The 14,068-nt window shown below is 46.5% G+C and overlaps 1 protein-coding gene across 2 annotated transcripts in view; it reads right to left on the bottom strand.

Annotated features, from left to right (window-relative positions):
• Nucleotides 1–14,068, bottom strand: part of MYO19 (myosin XIX) — a 54,186-nt gene that overhangs the window by 30,123 nt on the left and 9,995 nt on the right. For both annotated transcript variants that reach the window (XM_081945403.1, XM_081945402.1), the window contains exons 4-9: nucleotides 8,152–8,265; nucleotides 7,726–7,858; nucleotides 5,886–5,955; nucleotides 3,046–3,148; nucleotides 1,261–1,357; nucleotides 137–213 (exon numbers count right to left, since the gene is read on the bottom strand). In XM_081945403.1, coding sequence (XP_081801529.1) covers nucleotides 137–213; nucleotides 1,261–1,357; nucleotides 3,046–3,148; nucleotides 5,886–5,955; nucleotides 7,726–7,858; nucleotides 8,152–8,265 — 594 coding nt within the window. The remainder of the gene's footprint in view (nucleotides 1–136; nucleotides 214–1,260; nucleotides 1,358–3,045; nucleotides 3,149–5,885; nucleotides 5,956–7,725; nucleotides 7,859–8,151; nucleotides 8,266–14,068) is intronic.

The following is a 14,068-nucleotide window of genomic DNA, read 5'->3' as shown; positions in this document are numbered from 1 at the left end:
CCAGCCAAAAATGGCATGAGGCCAGGCTGCTGAAATTCAGGATATTGTAAATCACCTTCAAAGATCAATATGTGCTGATCAGGTGGCCTTACAAATCCTATCAATCTAACTGCTTTCGAGCCAAGGTTTAACTGACCTTAAAAACATTATTCTGGGTGAAACTGTCCATACCCAAGTGGGTCATGGCCTCCCGAGTCACATCAAAACAGTCTTCTGCAAGGCAAAGAGACATTCGTTAAGATAAAGGTTCTCTCTTCTCCCCTGAAGATCAGGTGGTTAGAATGTAGTCCCAAACTATGATTTGCAAGGCCTAACAATGATTTGCCGCTACAGCTAAACCAACAGCTTGACTTAACATGCACTGGTACTGAATTAGGCCAAACTGCTCAAGCCCAAGAACAGCATGGATGGGACAAAAGCAGATTTATTTTCTCTTTCATGAAATAAATAAATAAAATACTGTCATTTTTTTCTTGTACTTAAAAGTATATTCCCTACCTCTCACATTAAACTTTGAAATTTGGGAATCCTCAAGTTGCCCATCCAGGCAATACTGAGAGAAATGGCAATGGGTGGGGAGAGATTATTAGTTTTTGTATTGGGGTTTCATCCCCAATAGCTGTCCGGGGTCACCAAGAGTGAGTTCTGCAGCAATATACATTTTCTAAATAAACAAATCTTCTAAAACCAAACCAAAATCCCAAGGCTTGCTGGGGACTAAATTCCAATTAAATAATCCTACTGAAGTACCTCAGAAATTATAAACAAACAAATAAATACATTTTCTTAAAACCAAGCCAAAATCCCAGGGCTTGCTGGGGACTAAGCTCTAATTATGGTAAGTAATTCTACTGAGGTACAGTATCTCAGAAATTATAAACAAACTAATAAATTTTCTAAAACCAAATCAAAATCCCAGGGCTTGCTGGGGACTAAGTTCCAATTAAATAATCTTATTGAAGTGCCTCAGAAATTATGTATAAATCCTTTCAAATGAATAGGACTAAGAGTTTTTTTTTTAAAAAAGGCATAGGAGTTCATCATAGAAGTTTGTTTTTATCTTTGTTTGAATGCTGGCCTCAGAATTTGCTCCATTAGTTTTCATCTAGTTGTCTTTTCTGTAACAGCAATTCATCTCAAGGAAATTATATTAATTGCATTAAATTTGATTTATTTAGGCTTATAGTCAATTTCCTCCCTTTCTTTAAAAAAAAAAACACCTCTAAAGGTCTTTACAAGATCTGAGTTTTCAAATGCTACCTTCTAGAGTCTTTTCAGAATTTGGAAGCCAACAGAAACACGCACTCTCCAGAAGATCCCATTCTCGGCGCTCATCCTGCGTGGCTCCCTTTGCAATCTGGAAAGTAAGAAAACAGCTTGGCAATTTCCCTCAAATCTACATTGGTGTCCTACCTAAGTACTGACTGTCATCCTCGCACATCTGCATTTACAGGACCTGCTGAATGTGCTTACTGAATTAACCCGTTTACTGAATTTGTACAGCGAAGTTGAATTTGGCACATGGCAACTTCTAGCTTACATTTCTGGGATCTCCTGGTGGCCTCCTGTCCAAAGTCTAACCCGATCTGAACCTTTTTCACTTTTTTAGGTCAGCCAGTACCAACTAAGTGGTGGAATCTGCTGGAAACAAACCAAACCAAACCAGCTGTATAACATGCTACCCTCTGCACCCAAAGTTAATATTAATCGGGCATACTATATTGAGAGAATTCAGAAACTAGGTTATTAAATGAGTTTGAACACAATGATGGCAACAGGATCAATATTTAAAAGCAACTATGGTTTAACCACTAGACATAGGTTTCATAGGCATCTAGTAGCTAAACTTACAGCTGAGAAGGAGTGGATCTGGTTAGTATTTGGATGGGAGACTACGAAGAATTACAGGATAAATTGGGAAATTATGGAAAGAAGACAATGGCAAGCCCCTTTTGCATCCCTGGAATGGCTAAATTTGCAATGCTTCTAGAAGTCAGGCTCAGTTCAAAGAATTTTTACTTTGCTGGCACAATATGGTTGGTCACCCAGTCCGCCAGATGCTTAGACTGGATGTGGCATTTTGGTCACCTATCAAATCCTTCCCAAGGATCCGGGATAGGCAGGTGTTTTTGTCCGATGGTGTTAAAGGTAGCCTTGCAAGGTAGAAGCCCATGATGGCGAACCTATGGCATGCGTGCCACTGGTGGGCATGCAAGCCGTCACCCAGCTCAGCTCCACCATGAATGTGCGCACGCCTCCCGCCAGCCAGCAGACTTTTGGGTCTCTCCCGTACATGAGGGAGATGTGCGCGCATGCGCAGGGGCGTGGGGAGCACGGGGATAGCCCATTTTTGGTTTCAGGAGGCTTCAGGGAGGCCTGCTAGGTCCAAAATGGGAAGTGGGGGGGTCACATGCATGTACAGGGCTCATGCGCATGTGCAAGGGGTGGGGGGATTGTACACGCATTGCACTATGGGTGTGGATTTCAACATGCGAGGAGAAAAAGGTTAGCCATCACTGATGTAAGCTGTTCTGAGTAGGTACAGGTAGTCCTCGACTTACAACAGATTGCTTAGTGAACGTTCGAATTTGCATCCGTGTTACTAATTTAACAACTACATTGGTTCATTTAACAAATGTGGCAAGAAAAGTTGTAAAATTGGGCAAAATTCACATAACAAATGTCTCACTTAGCAACCTAAATTTTGGGGTCCATTGTGGTCGTAAGTTGAGGACTACCTACCTATAATATAGTGTGTGTGTGTGTGTGTGTATGAATAGATATGTGTGTGTGTGTGTGTGTGTGTATGTGTGTGTGTATATGAACATAAGGCAGTGAATAAACCTAATATTCCTCCCTCCTATTTCCCCCCCCCAAAAAAAAAATTGAAGCAAACAAGTTATTCCATTTTTAAAAAAAAGATATTAGTGGTACTGAGATCCTCAGCAACAAAGCAAAACTATTGTTGAGCATCTTTATGTGCATACAAATTTTAAAAAAGGAAGTTATTGATTCACATGAAACAAACACAATAGAAACACAAACCTGGTAAAAAATATGGAAATTTCTTTCCTGGGGGGCTTGATAAGCAACTCTTGTTTTCTCCAGAAGAAAAGTCTGAACGGAAGCACTTGTTAAAAGCTGAGATCTGCAGAATGGCAGTTTAAAATTAAATTTATAGACTCTCTAAGAGCAGCGGAAAATCAGCACAATGTACATTTCCCGTTCTATTCCAAAAGGCCCTTCTTCACACACAGGCTTTCCTAACCCAATGGATAAAAATAAGCAAGGATTATACTTCAATGCAATACAATAGTAAAGTTGGAAGGGACCTTGGAGGTCTTCTAGTCCAACCCCCTGCCTAGGCAGGAAACCCTATACCAGTGGTCGGCAAGCCGCGGCTCGCGAGCCACACGCGGCTCTTTACACATTTTAATGCGGCTCTTCTGTGTACCGGGCCCCCGCTCCCCTCCCTCCTCTCGGGCACTTCAAAACAAGCGCCCCTTTCCCTTTTTTCTTTTCGACCCACAATGATTAGGGAGGATCCTGAAGTCGGGCGGGGACGAGAAGCGAGGAGGCAGAAAAAGAAACGGAGGCTAAGGAGCTTCCCCCCGCCCCCTCCCAGCAAAAATCTAACCGGGGAGCCGAGCGGGCAGTAGCAAATTAGCCGATCACGCCGCGTGCGTGATCGGCTAATTTGCTACTGCCCGCCCGGCTCCCCGGTTAGATTTTTGCTGGGAGGGGGCGGGGGGGAAGCTCCTTGGCCTCCGTCTCTTTTTCTCCCTCCTCGCTTCTTGGGGCTCCACCAATGGGGGAGTTTTAAGAGGTAACAATTGGCTGTTTTAAGACTGGTGGACTTCAATTCTCAGAATTCTGGGAGTTGAAGTCCACCAGTCCTAAGAGCCAATTTTGCAGATCCCTGGGCTAATATGATTGATGCCCTTGGTGGACTTCAATTCTCAGAATTCTGGGAGTTGAAGTCCACAAGTCTTCAAGCTGTCAGGTTTGAAGACCCTGGGTTTTTTTTTCTAAAGGGTTGGGGGTGCGAGGGTCTTGCAACTTGACAGCTTTAAGACTTGCATGCTTCAATGCCAGAGTTCCTGAGCCAACATGACTGGAGGAGGAATTCTGGGAGTTGAAGTCCACAAGTGTTAAAGCTGTCAGGTTTGAAGACCCCCTTGGGGTTTTTTTCCTAAAGGGTTAGGGATGCAAGGATCTTGTAACTTGACAGCTTTAAAACTTGCGTGCTTCAAATGCCAGAGTTTATTGAAACTAAAAACAGTGTACCATCCTATGTATTTTCGGTTTTAAAAATGTGGCTCTCAAAATAAATTTCAATCGTGGTTTTGGCGAGATTTGGCTCAGTTGAAAAAAAAGGTTGCCCACCACTGCCCTATACCATTTCAGACAAATAGCTATCCAACATCTTCTTAAAGACTTCCACTGTTGGGGCATTCACAACTTCTAGAGGCAACTTCTGTTCCACTGATTAATTGTTCTCACTGTCAGGAAGTTTCTCCTCAGTTCTAAGTTGCTTCTCTCCTTGATTAGTTTCCACCCAATGCTTCTTGTTCTGCCCTCAGATGCCTTGGAGAATAACTTGACTCCCTCTTCTTTGTGGCAACCCCTGAGATATTGGAACTCTGCTATCATCTTCAGTCCCCTAATCATCTTTGTTGCTCTTCTCTGCACTCTTTCTAGAGTCTCCACATCTTTTCTACATCGTGGCGACCAAAACTGAGTGCCGTATTCCAAGTGTGGCCTTACCAAGGCATTGTAAAGTGGTATTAACACTTTACGTGATCTTGATTCTACCCCTCTGTTGATGCAGCCTAGAACTGTGTTGGCTTTTTTGGCAGCTGCTGCACACTGCTGGCTCCTATTTAAATGATTGTCCACTAGAACTCCAAGATCCCTCTCACAGTTACTACTGTTGAGCAAGGTACCATCTATACTGTACCTGTGCATTTTGTCAAGAAAACCAATCAGTGGCCACAAATGCTGAGGATTCTGGGAGATGTAATTTCAACATATTTCATGGGCATTCCAAGTAGACAGGATGGCAAATGCCAATGAATAATGCAAGCTCCATCCTTCTACCTTAATGCCGCATTGGTTGTCTTGCTTGTTTAGATCCCACCCCTGGATGTTATGCATAAATCCTTGCCTAGAATACAGGCAGTCCTTGACTTACAACTGGTGGCTTAATGACAATTATTACAGGCCTGGAACCGGTGCTTTATGGCCCCTAAAGCCTTTGTGGAAATTATGAAGTGCCGTGCCACCTGCTCCTCCCATGGCAGTCATGTGACCTCATTTTGGACACTTGGCAACCAATGTGCTTTTATGATCAGATGCAATGTGCCCCAATCATGTGACCATAACCTGTGACTTTTTTTGTCGGTTTCTGGCCTTTTCTTTGCTGGTTTCTGGCAAAACCACCAGTTTGAAAGAGTGGTTCACACTTAGGAATGCAGCATCCGTATAACGATTGTGGATTTGTTTCACAAACACAGTGAACTGCTTAATGGCTGCTGCACAAAGTGTCATAAAATCAGATCTGATCACATGAGTCCCTTGACTTATGATTGTAATGACTTAAAACCAGCAATCCAGTTGCAATCTGAGTCATAAATCAGGGACTGCCTATATGTCATCTTACAAATATATTTCCCAGAGCTTCAGATTGGATTGGAGATCAAATCCATTGACTTTTCAAAAAAAAATCTATATTATAAACGTAAAAGTCCTGGAAGAAATGCTTAAAAATCACCAGGAGGTGAACTGGAATCAAAGGAAAAATTATCTTTTTAACCTTAAAATCTAAAACTTGATCATTGCAATAAGTTAAAAAAGATATCACAATGTGAGTGAATTGTGAGTACCTATTTAAGTGAAGTTGAATGTATTTCCCAAATCGGCTGCTGTTGTTATTCCGAAGGGTGCATGCGTTTCCTGTGAAATTAACAAAAAACTGCAATATGCAAGATGCACATATCTATCACAAAGGTTAAAGGAAGTATGAATTCAGGTAAAAGAGAGATCAGTCATGATGTTATCATGCAAGGGGATTTGACATAGCATGCTGTGTAAACTTGGCTGTGATTTATTTGTGTGTGTGTGTGTGTGTGTGTGTGTGTATGTACGTATGTAGCCTGAAATCCTGTTTTTTCTATAGTCTATCTAGCTAATAATGTTGAAAATATATTGTACCATTTCTCACTATTCAAGGCAGGTAAGTAATGCAAGGCTGAGAACTGGAGTAATATAATTTTTAAAAATGTCATCTCCCAAACCAGTTTTACCCAATTAGTTTAATTGCCTTACATCTTGTGGCCCTCAAGGTCCCCAAATGTGGCGACTCCTTTATATAATTTAGTGCCTTTTGTGAATCAACCAGTTGTGGGTTGTTGTTGGGTTTTTTTTTTTTTTTACAAAATGTAGCTTGGGGCAATGTAGAAAGCTGGTCACTCTTTTTTAGACAATTTTAGTTAGGTATGTCTGACTTCATAATCAGCTGGAAAAACTACATGCAAGAATTATGCCCTGAGGAGTATTTTTAAACTAAGAAGTACATTTCTTCTTTTATCTAAAGGCTTTGTTCTTTTTGTACCTCTGTACAATATTGTATCATAAATATAAAGTTTGTATTGCACCCCGTTTTTCACAGGTGTCTCAGCAAAACGGGCTGTTTACATTACAATATTGCGCAGAGGTACAAAAAGAACAAAGCTTGTTAGATGACATCATAATGCATGTCTCATTAGTCTGATAGCTTGCTACGGACACTTATGGTCTGGAACGGTTTGAACAGACTAGATCAGTGTTTCTCAACCTTGCCACGTTTAAGACACGTGGACTACAACTCCCAGAATTCTCCAGCCAGCAGGGGGGAATTCTGTGAGTTGAAGTCTACCCATCTTAATGTCGCCAAGATTGAGAAACACTGGATCAGATTTATTTTTTATTTGAATTGGATTGTTCCATTTGCTAGAGCAGCGGTCACCAACTGGTGGTCAATGGACCACTGGTAGTCCACAAGAAAATGTTGGTGGTCTGTAGAAAATCTTTTGCATTTTTTATATTGCACTAAATCAGGGATCCTCAAACTACGGCCCCTGGGCTGAATATGGCCCCCTGAGGCAATTACTCCCACTTGCTGACAAAATGGGGTCCTTCAGGCACTTAGCTTGGCTGCCTGTTTAGTAGCTCCAGCCCTTCCCTCCCTCCATGCGAGTCCAGGGGCTTCAGTGTGCAGCACGCGAAACTTCGGTCAGGTTCCTCGAACAATAGAGGTTACAGGGGGCCAATCTAGCGCCTGTGCTGGCTACAAGACAAACATTCATTCTTGGCCGTATTTGAGATTCTTAGCTGCAATGGACAGCAAACCTAGAGTTGACCCCAGGCGCTTCTCTCCGCTAACAAGCAGCCAAGCTTAGTGCCTGAAGGACCCCATTCTGTTATTAATTCATATTAGAGGTCCACAGGATTTAAAATTATGAATTTAGTGGTCCCTGGGATCCGAAAGGTTGGTGACCCCTATGTTAAAGCATTGGTCCCCAACCTTTATGGCTGGCAGACTGGCAGGGGGAGAGGAAGGATGGCTCTGTGTGAACGGCAGCCATGCACCACTTATGCGGTCTAGTTCCAAACAGGCCTCGGTCCGAGGGTTGGGGACCCTTGGGCTAGAGCAAACATTTTGTTTATTAAAAAGGTCATACTTACCAAAAGCTTCCATGACAGGATTGGAATCCAACACTCGTTGTTCTATCCTCTCCACAGTTATACTGCCTTCCGGGATGTCAGATGAAGCTGCAACGGTCGCATAAAACTTCATCAGGCAGCGGGAGGTCCATGTCTAGAAACAGATTTTGGATCAAACTCCCATCTTTAACAAGATCTGGAATCTCTCTTTAATCCTGATTCAGTAACTACGGTTACGCAGAGGCAAGAACAAACTGATTCCATCCAAGTCGAAACTGGAAGGGGATAAAGCCTTAACTTCTAACATGGAAAAGAGGGTTAGATGACAACCTTCTGAAGCCAGGTCAACAAAACTGCTACGTAGTTCACCCACATGTGTAGGTAAATTCAACCAGAAACGAGCATGCAACATTTCCCCAAAACAGTTTTAAAGAGATATCCGCTTACCTTACCAGCACCACTTTCCCCGCTAACAATGATGGACTGATTGACTAATGGAATCTGGCTCTGGACATTGCGATAGCTTTCTTCTGCTACCGTGAAAATGTGAGGTTTTAATTCCTAAAGAAGAAAAAGTACACAAAGCATGTGGAAAGAAAAATGGAAACGGACAATTCAATGGCAGGCTGAAACTTTTTCAGCCAAAAGGGACTCGGTTTGTGATGAATGCATTATTTGGAGCATGACATCCAGTGGTGGGTTCCTACCAGTTCAGAACGGTTCGGCTGAACTGGGAGTGGCTTGGCAGCCTGGCTCCCTGGAACCGGCAGCGACTCAGGCCTGCCATGCCCCCGAACTGGTTCCACTGGGTGCCAGCACGATCTTGTTTTTCAGTTTTGCCCATGCGCAGAACAATTGTAATTGCATTTATGGGCAAATGCGCACGTGCGCAGAACGAACCGGCAAAATTGTGCGCGCACCGAACCGGCAGTAATGCCAGCAGCAAGCCACCCCTGCTGATATTGTGCCATCCTGGGTGGGAGGGTGGAAGTAGTGCCACAATTGCCATCTTGCCTGTTTTGGTACATACATAAACTCATGGACACAACTGGACATGAACCGCCATTCCTCCGGAAGGTCCTCCTCCTAAGGTCTCCAGGTGTGGTCGCGAGCAGAAGGCCTCCAGGTGTGGTCGCGAGCAGAAGGAGCGGAAGGGAGGAGGAGGGGAAGGATATCATTCCTATACAGGGCTCTTTAATTCCAACGGTCGCAGGGAGGGGCAGATACGAGGACAGATTAAGAACTTACAGTCGGTTGGGAGACCGTGGTTGCTGGTTACACCCGGTCGCTTGTACCAACCCCCGCGTTCTAGGTGGTCAAGAGTTACAGACCCAAGGCCTGAGGCTGTTGTTATGCAATGCGAGGTCCGTTGTTAACAAGGCCCCCCTCATTCACGATCTAATTTTAGAGGGGGAGCCGGACCTCGCGGGAATAACGGAGACCTGGTTGGGCCACGAGGGAGGTCTTCCCCTCGTGGAAATGTGCCCACCAGGCTACCGAGCATTTCACCAGCCCCGGGCCCAGGAAAGGGGCGGTGGGGTGGCAGTAATTATTCGGGAGGACTTAGAGCCGAGGGAGTCTACTGTGCCACAGACGTCCGGATGTGAATCCCTTGTTGTGAAATGGGGCCCTGGGAGACAGTTGGGCCTGCTGATAGTATACCTGGCTCCTCGCTATACATCAGCGGCCCTGCCCGAACTCCTCGAGCTGATCGCATCGGTGACGGTTGAGACCCCCAAACTTTTAGTGATGGGGGATTTTAACCTGCCATCGATGGGAGAAGCATCAGAGGGGGTTCGGGAGTTCATGGCTTCCATGACAGCCATGGACCTGACTCAAATGATTCAGGGCCCGACACATGAGGGAGGACACACTCTGGACCTTGTTTTTGTCTCTGGCCAGTGGCTGAGTGATCTGGGAGGAGGGGACTTAACCATCACTCCCCTGTCATGGTCAGATCACTCACTCCTTCGTCTTGACTTCCCTGGTGCTACCTCCCGCTGCGGGGAGGCGGAACCGGAAAGTACCAGATGGTTCCGCCCCAGGCGCCTGATGGAACCTGATAGGTTCCAGACGGAGCTTGGGCCACCTCCTGTAACCTTGACCCGCCCCCGGGTAGAGGACCTGGTGGTCGCGTGGAATAATGCGACTACCGGGGCCTTGAACCGGGTGGCGCCTTTGCGGCCTCTCCGGCGGCAACGATCCACCCTGGCCCCTTGGTTTACCGAGGAACTAAGGGTGATGAAATGCCGCAAGAGACGTCTAGAGAGTCGTTGGAGATCCTCTCGCTCCGAATTTGATCGAACACAGGCACGAGCCCATTTAAGGACGTACCTTGTGGCATTGAGAGTGGCCAAACGCCAATATTGTGCCACTCTCATTGCATCCGCGGAGAACCGCCCTGCCGCCCTGTTTCGGGTGTCCCGCTCCCTCTTGTTTCAGAGGCCGCAGGAGGCCCCTCTACAGGGCAGGGCAGAGGAATTTGGTAAATATCTGCAGGATAAAATCACTCAAATCCGGAGGGATTGGGTCCCTGTCAGTGGTCCAATGGAGACGTCCATGGCGAGTCTTGAGGAATCGATCTGGGAGGAGTTTGACTTGGTTGCCATCGAGGATTTGGACAGAATGCGTGGACGACTGCGACCCACCACATGTTTATTGGACCCGTGCCCCTCCTGGCTTGTACTGGCATCCTGGGAGGTTACACGAGACTGGCTCCTGGGCCTAGTGAATGCTTCGTTGAGCGAGGGGTCTCTCCCGGCCGCCTTGAAAGAGGCGGTGGTGAGACCCTTGCTCAAGAAGCCTTCCCTGGACCCTTTGGAGCTGGCCAATTATCGTCCTGTCTCCAACCTTCCCTTTTTGGCGAAGGTTGTAGAGAGTGTGGTGGCTTACCAGTTTCCACGTCATCTGGAGGAAAATGATTATCTAGACCTGCGCCAGTCCGGCTTCCGCCCCGGTCACAGCACGGAGACGGCCTTGGTCGCGTTGGTGGATGATCTCTGGAGGGCCAGAGATAGAGGTTGTTCCTCTATCCTGGTCCTATTAGACCTCTCGGCGGCTTTTGATACCATCGACCATGGTATCCTGCTGCGCCGGCTGGAGGGGTTGGGGGTCCGGGGCACCGTTTTGCGGTGGTTCGGCTCCTACCTTTCTGGCTGGATGCAGCGTGTGTTGGCAGGAGAAGAGAGGTCGACCCTACGCCCCCTTACTTGTGGGGTGCCACAGGGGTCGGTCCTCTCGCCACTCCTGTTCAACACATATATGAAGCCGCTGGGTGAGATCATCCGTGGTTTCGGGGTGGGATACCACCTGTACGCTGATGATACTCAGCTGTACTTTTCCACCCCGAACCACCCCAACGAGGCCATCGAAGTGATGTCCCGGTGTGTGGAAGCCGTACGGATCTGGATGGATGACAACCGACTCAAGCTCAACCCCTCCAAGACGGAGTGGCTGTGGGTACCAGCTCCCCGGTTCAGCCAATTAACTCCATCATTGGCCATTGGGGGCATTCAACTTGCCCCCGTGGAGCGGGCGCGCAATTTGGGCGTCCTCCTGGATGCCCGGCTGTCCATGGATGACCATGTGACAGCCGTGGCAAGGGGGGCGTTCCACCAGGTTTGCCTGGTGTGCCAATTGCGCCCCCTACTGGACCGGGACGCCTTACGCACAGTCACTCATGCGCTGGTGACGTCTCGCTTGGACTACTGTAACGCTCTCTACATGGGGCTTCCCTTGAAATGCACCCGGAGGCTACAGTTGGTCCAGAACGCAGCCGCGCGGGTAATTATGGGGAGTACTAGGTACTCCCATGTGACACCGTTCCTGCGCGAGCTGCACTGGCTTCCTGTGGTCTATCGGGTGCGTTTCAAGGTTTTGATAACAATCTTTAAAGCGCTCCATGGCTCAGGACCTAGTTACTTGCGGGATCGTATTCTGCCCCATACATCCCTGCGACCAATCCGCTCGCACAGAGAGGGCCTCCTCCAGGTGCCGTCCACTAAACAGTGTCGGGGGGCGGCGCCTAGGAGTAGAGCCTTCTCTGTGGCGGGCCCAGCCCTGTGGAATGACCTCCCTCCGGATATTAGGAATACCTCTGACCTCCGCTCCTTTCGTATTAAGCTTAAGACCCACCTATTCCAAGTAGCTGGCCTGGCTCAACTTTGATCTAAACATATCGCTCCTGACGGGTTTTTAATTGGGTATTTTAATTATATTTAATTATTTAGGGCTTTTTTAATCACTGTATTCTAATTGTTTTTTATTCATCAGCCGACCTCCTCCTTGTGTGTGTCTCGGTATATGTCTCTGTTATATGTTTGTTTTGTCCACATATTTATTTCATATGTTTCATTGTACGCCGCCCCGAGTCCTTCGGGAGAGGGTGCGGCTAAGAAATAAATATTTATTTATTTATTTATTTATTATAACCCTGTGGATTGAACCAGAACTGAAAAAATTAACCAAAGCCAGGGTAAGCCGAGCGTTAATGTGCACAAGCATACCTTGGTTCTTGCCAATGCCCTGTCTTTTAAGCTCTGACAGTAGTTGTTGATGTAGTCTTTCCTTGAATTTTTTCCACACTGCAGGATCTGCTTGTTTTTACCTTGTGCTCACTGATTTCTTACAATGGAAGCTAGCAATACACATTAAGATGGCATAGTTTTATTTCTTAGATGGCCTGTCGCAGAGTCCATGTCTGTTAAGACCAAGAAAGATCCAAAAAGGCTAGCCTGTATGTATCCGAACCTACAATCTAAACGTTGGAGATGTGACTGTGCTGATGCCACGTACTACCATATTTGGTGGATTTGTGAAAAAGTTAAATGCAGAGGTTCCCAATCTTTTTCGGTTTGCGGCTCCCATAACACTTCGGATTTTTTCTGCGGCTCCCTTAATAGGTACATCCGATTTTTTTAAATTTTTGACTTTTTAAGGATTTGGAAATCTACTTTTTAGTTCGTTAAGGTTAGGTTAATTGAAAAATAAATTAAACACGAGCTTTAAATTCACAATTTATTGAACATCGTTTAATGATTTAAAATTATTAATGGGATGGATGGGCTTGTTGTTCGCTGCACAACTTCTCAAATCTTGGATCAGAAAAATAGCTTTTGAAAAGTAACTTAACCACCACACTAGCCCAGTGGTGGCCAATCTTTTTTTTCAACTGAGCCAAATCTCGCCAAAACCACGATTGAAATTTATTTGGAGAGCCGCTCTTGCTTAGCAACCAAAATTTTGGGCTCAATTGTGGTCATATGTTGTTTTTCTTTCTTTCTTTCATCTCTCTCTCCCACTTTCTTTCTTTTTTTCTTTTTCTTTCTCTCTCTCTCTCTGGCTCTTTGTCTCTCTCTCCCTCCCTCCCTCTCTGTCTCCCTCTGTCATTTTCTCTGGGTGTCTATCTGTCTCTCTCTCTCTCTGTATCTCTGTCTCTCTCTCCTCCTTCCCCCATCTCTGTCACTCTGTGTGTGTGGGTGTGTCTGTCTCTCACTCATTCACTTAATCACTCACTCTCTGTGTGTCTCTCTGTCTATCTTTCTCTCCCTCCCTCCCCCTCTCTGTCTGTGTGTGTGTGTGTGTGTGTGTGTGTCTCCCTCTGTCTCTCTCCCCTCCCTTCCTCTCTCTCTGTCACTCTGTGTATGTGGGTGTGTCTGTCTCTCACTCATTCACTTAATCACTCACTCTGTGTGTGTCTCTCTCTCTGTCTGTCTATCTTTCTCTCCCTCCCTCCCCCTCTGTGTGTGTGTGTGTGTGTGTGTGTGTCTGTCAGTCTCTCTCTGATTCCCTCCCTCACTCCCTCTCTCTGTTCCTCTCTCTGTCTGTCTGTCTCACTCACACACACACACACTGTGGTCACCACAGTGTGTGTGTGTGTGTGAGTGAGACAGACAGACAGAGAGAGGAACAGAGAGAGGGAGTGAGAGAGGGAATCAGAGAGAGACTGACAGAGACGAATCAGAGACGTACGTTTAGCTACCTGGCAGCGGCGTTTTGCCTTGGGTGGCTCCTCAGAACTTCCCAAGACTTCGGAGGGAAGTTTACAGCCCTCCCTCGGAACGCTTCGGAGGGAAGCTTCTGCCAAGGCGAGTGGCAACAAGTCTCCCAGGCTTTAATTTGCCGAGCTGTGCGCACGCGCCTGTTTTCCACGGCGTGGACCAGCGGCGAGATTCTGCGTGGCGAGCGATGATTCCAGGGGCCATCCGGGAAGATGAGGAACGCGAGGGGGACCCTGCCCCCCCCCACTGATGCCCCCCGGAATCATCGCTCGCCGCCCAGAATCTCGCCGCTGCTCCACACCGTGGAAAACAGGCGCGCGCATACAGCTCGGCAAATTTCAGCCTGGGAGACTTGTCATGCCCGG

The sequence above is a fragment of the Natrix helvetica genome (genome assembly GCF_964273705.1).
Source record: "Natrix helvetica genome assembly, chromosome: 2".
In the NCBI taxonomy this organism is placed as follows: Eukaryota; Metazoa; Chordata; class Lepidosauria; order Squamata; family Natricidae; genus Natrix; species Natrix helvetica.
This window is presented reverse-complemented; position numbering and strand designations above follow the sequence as displayed.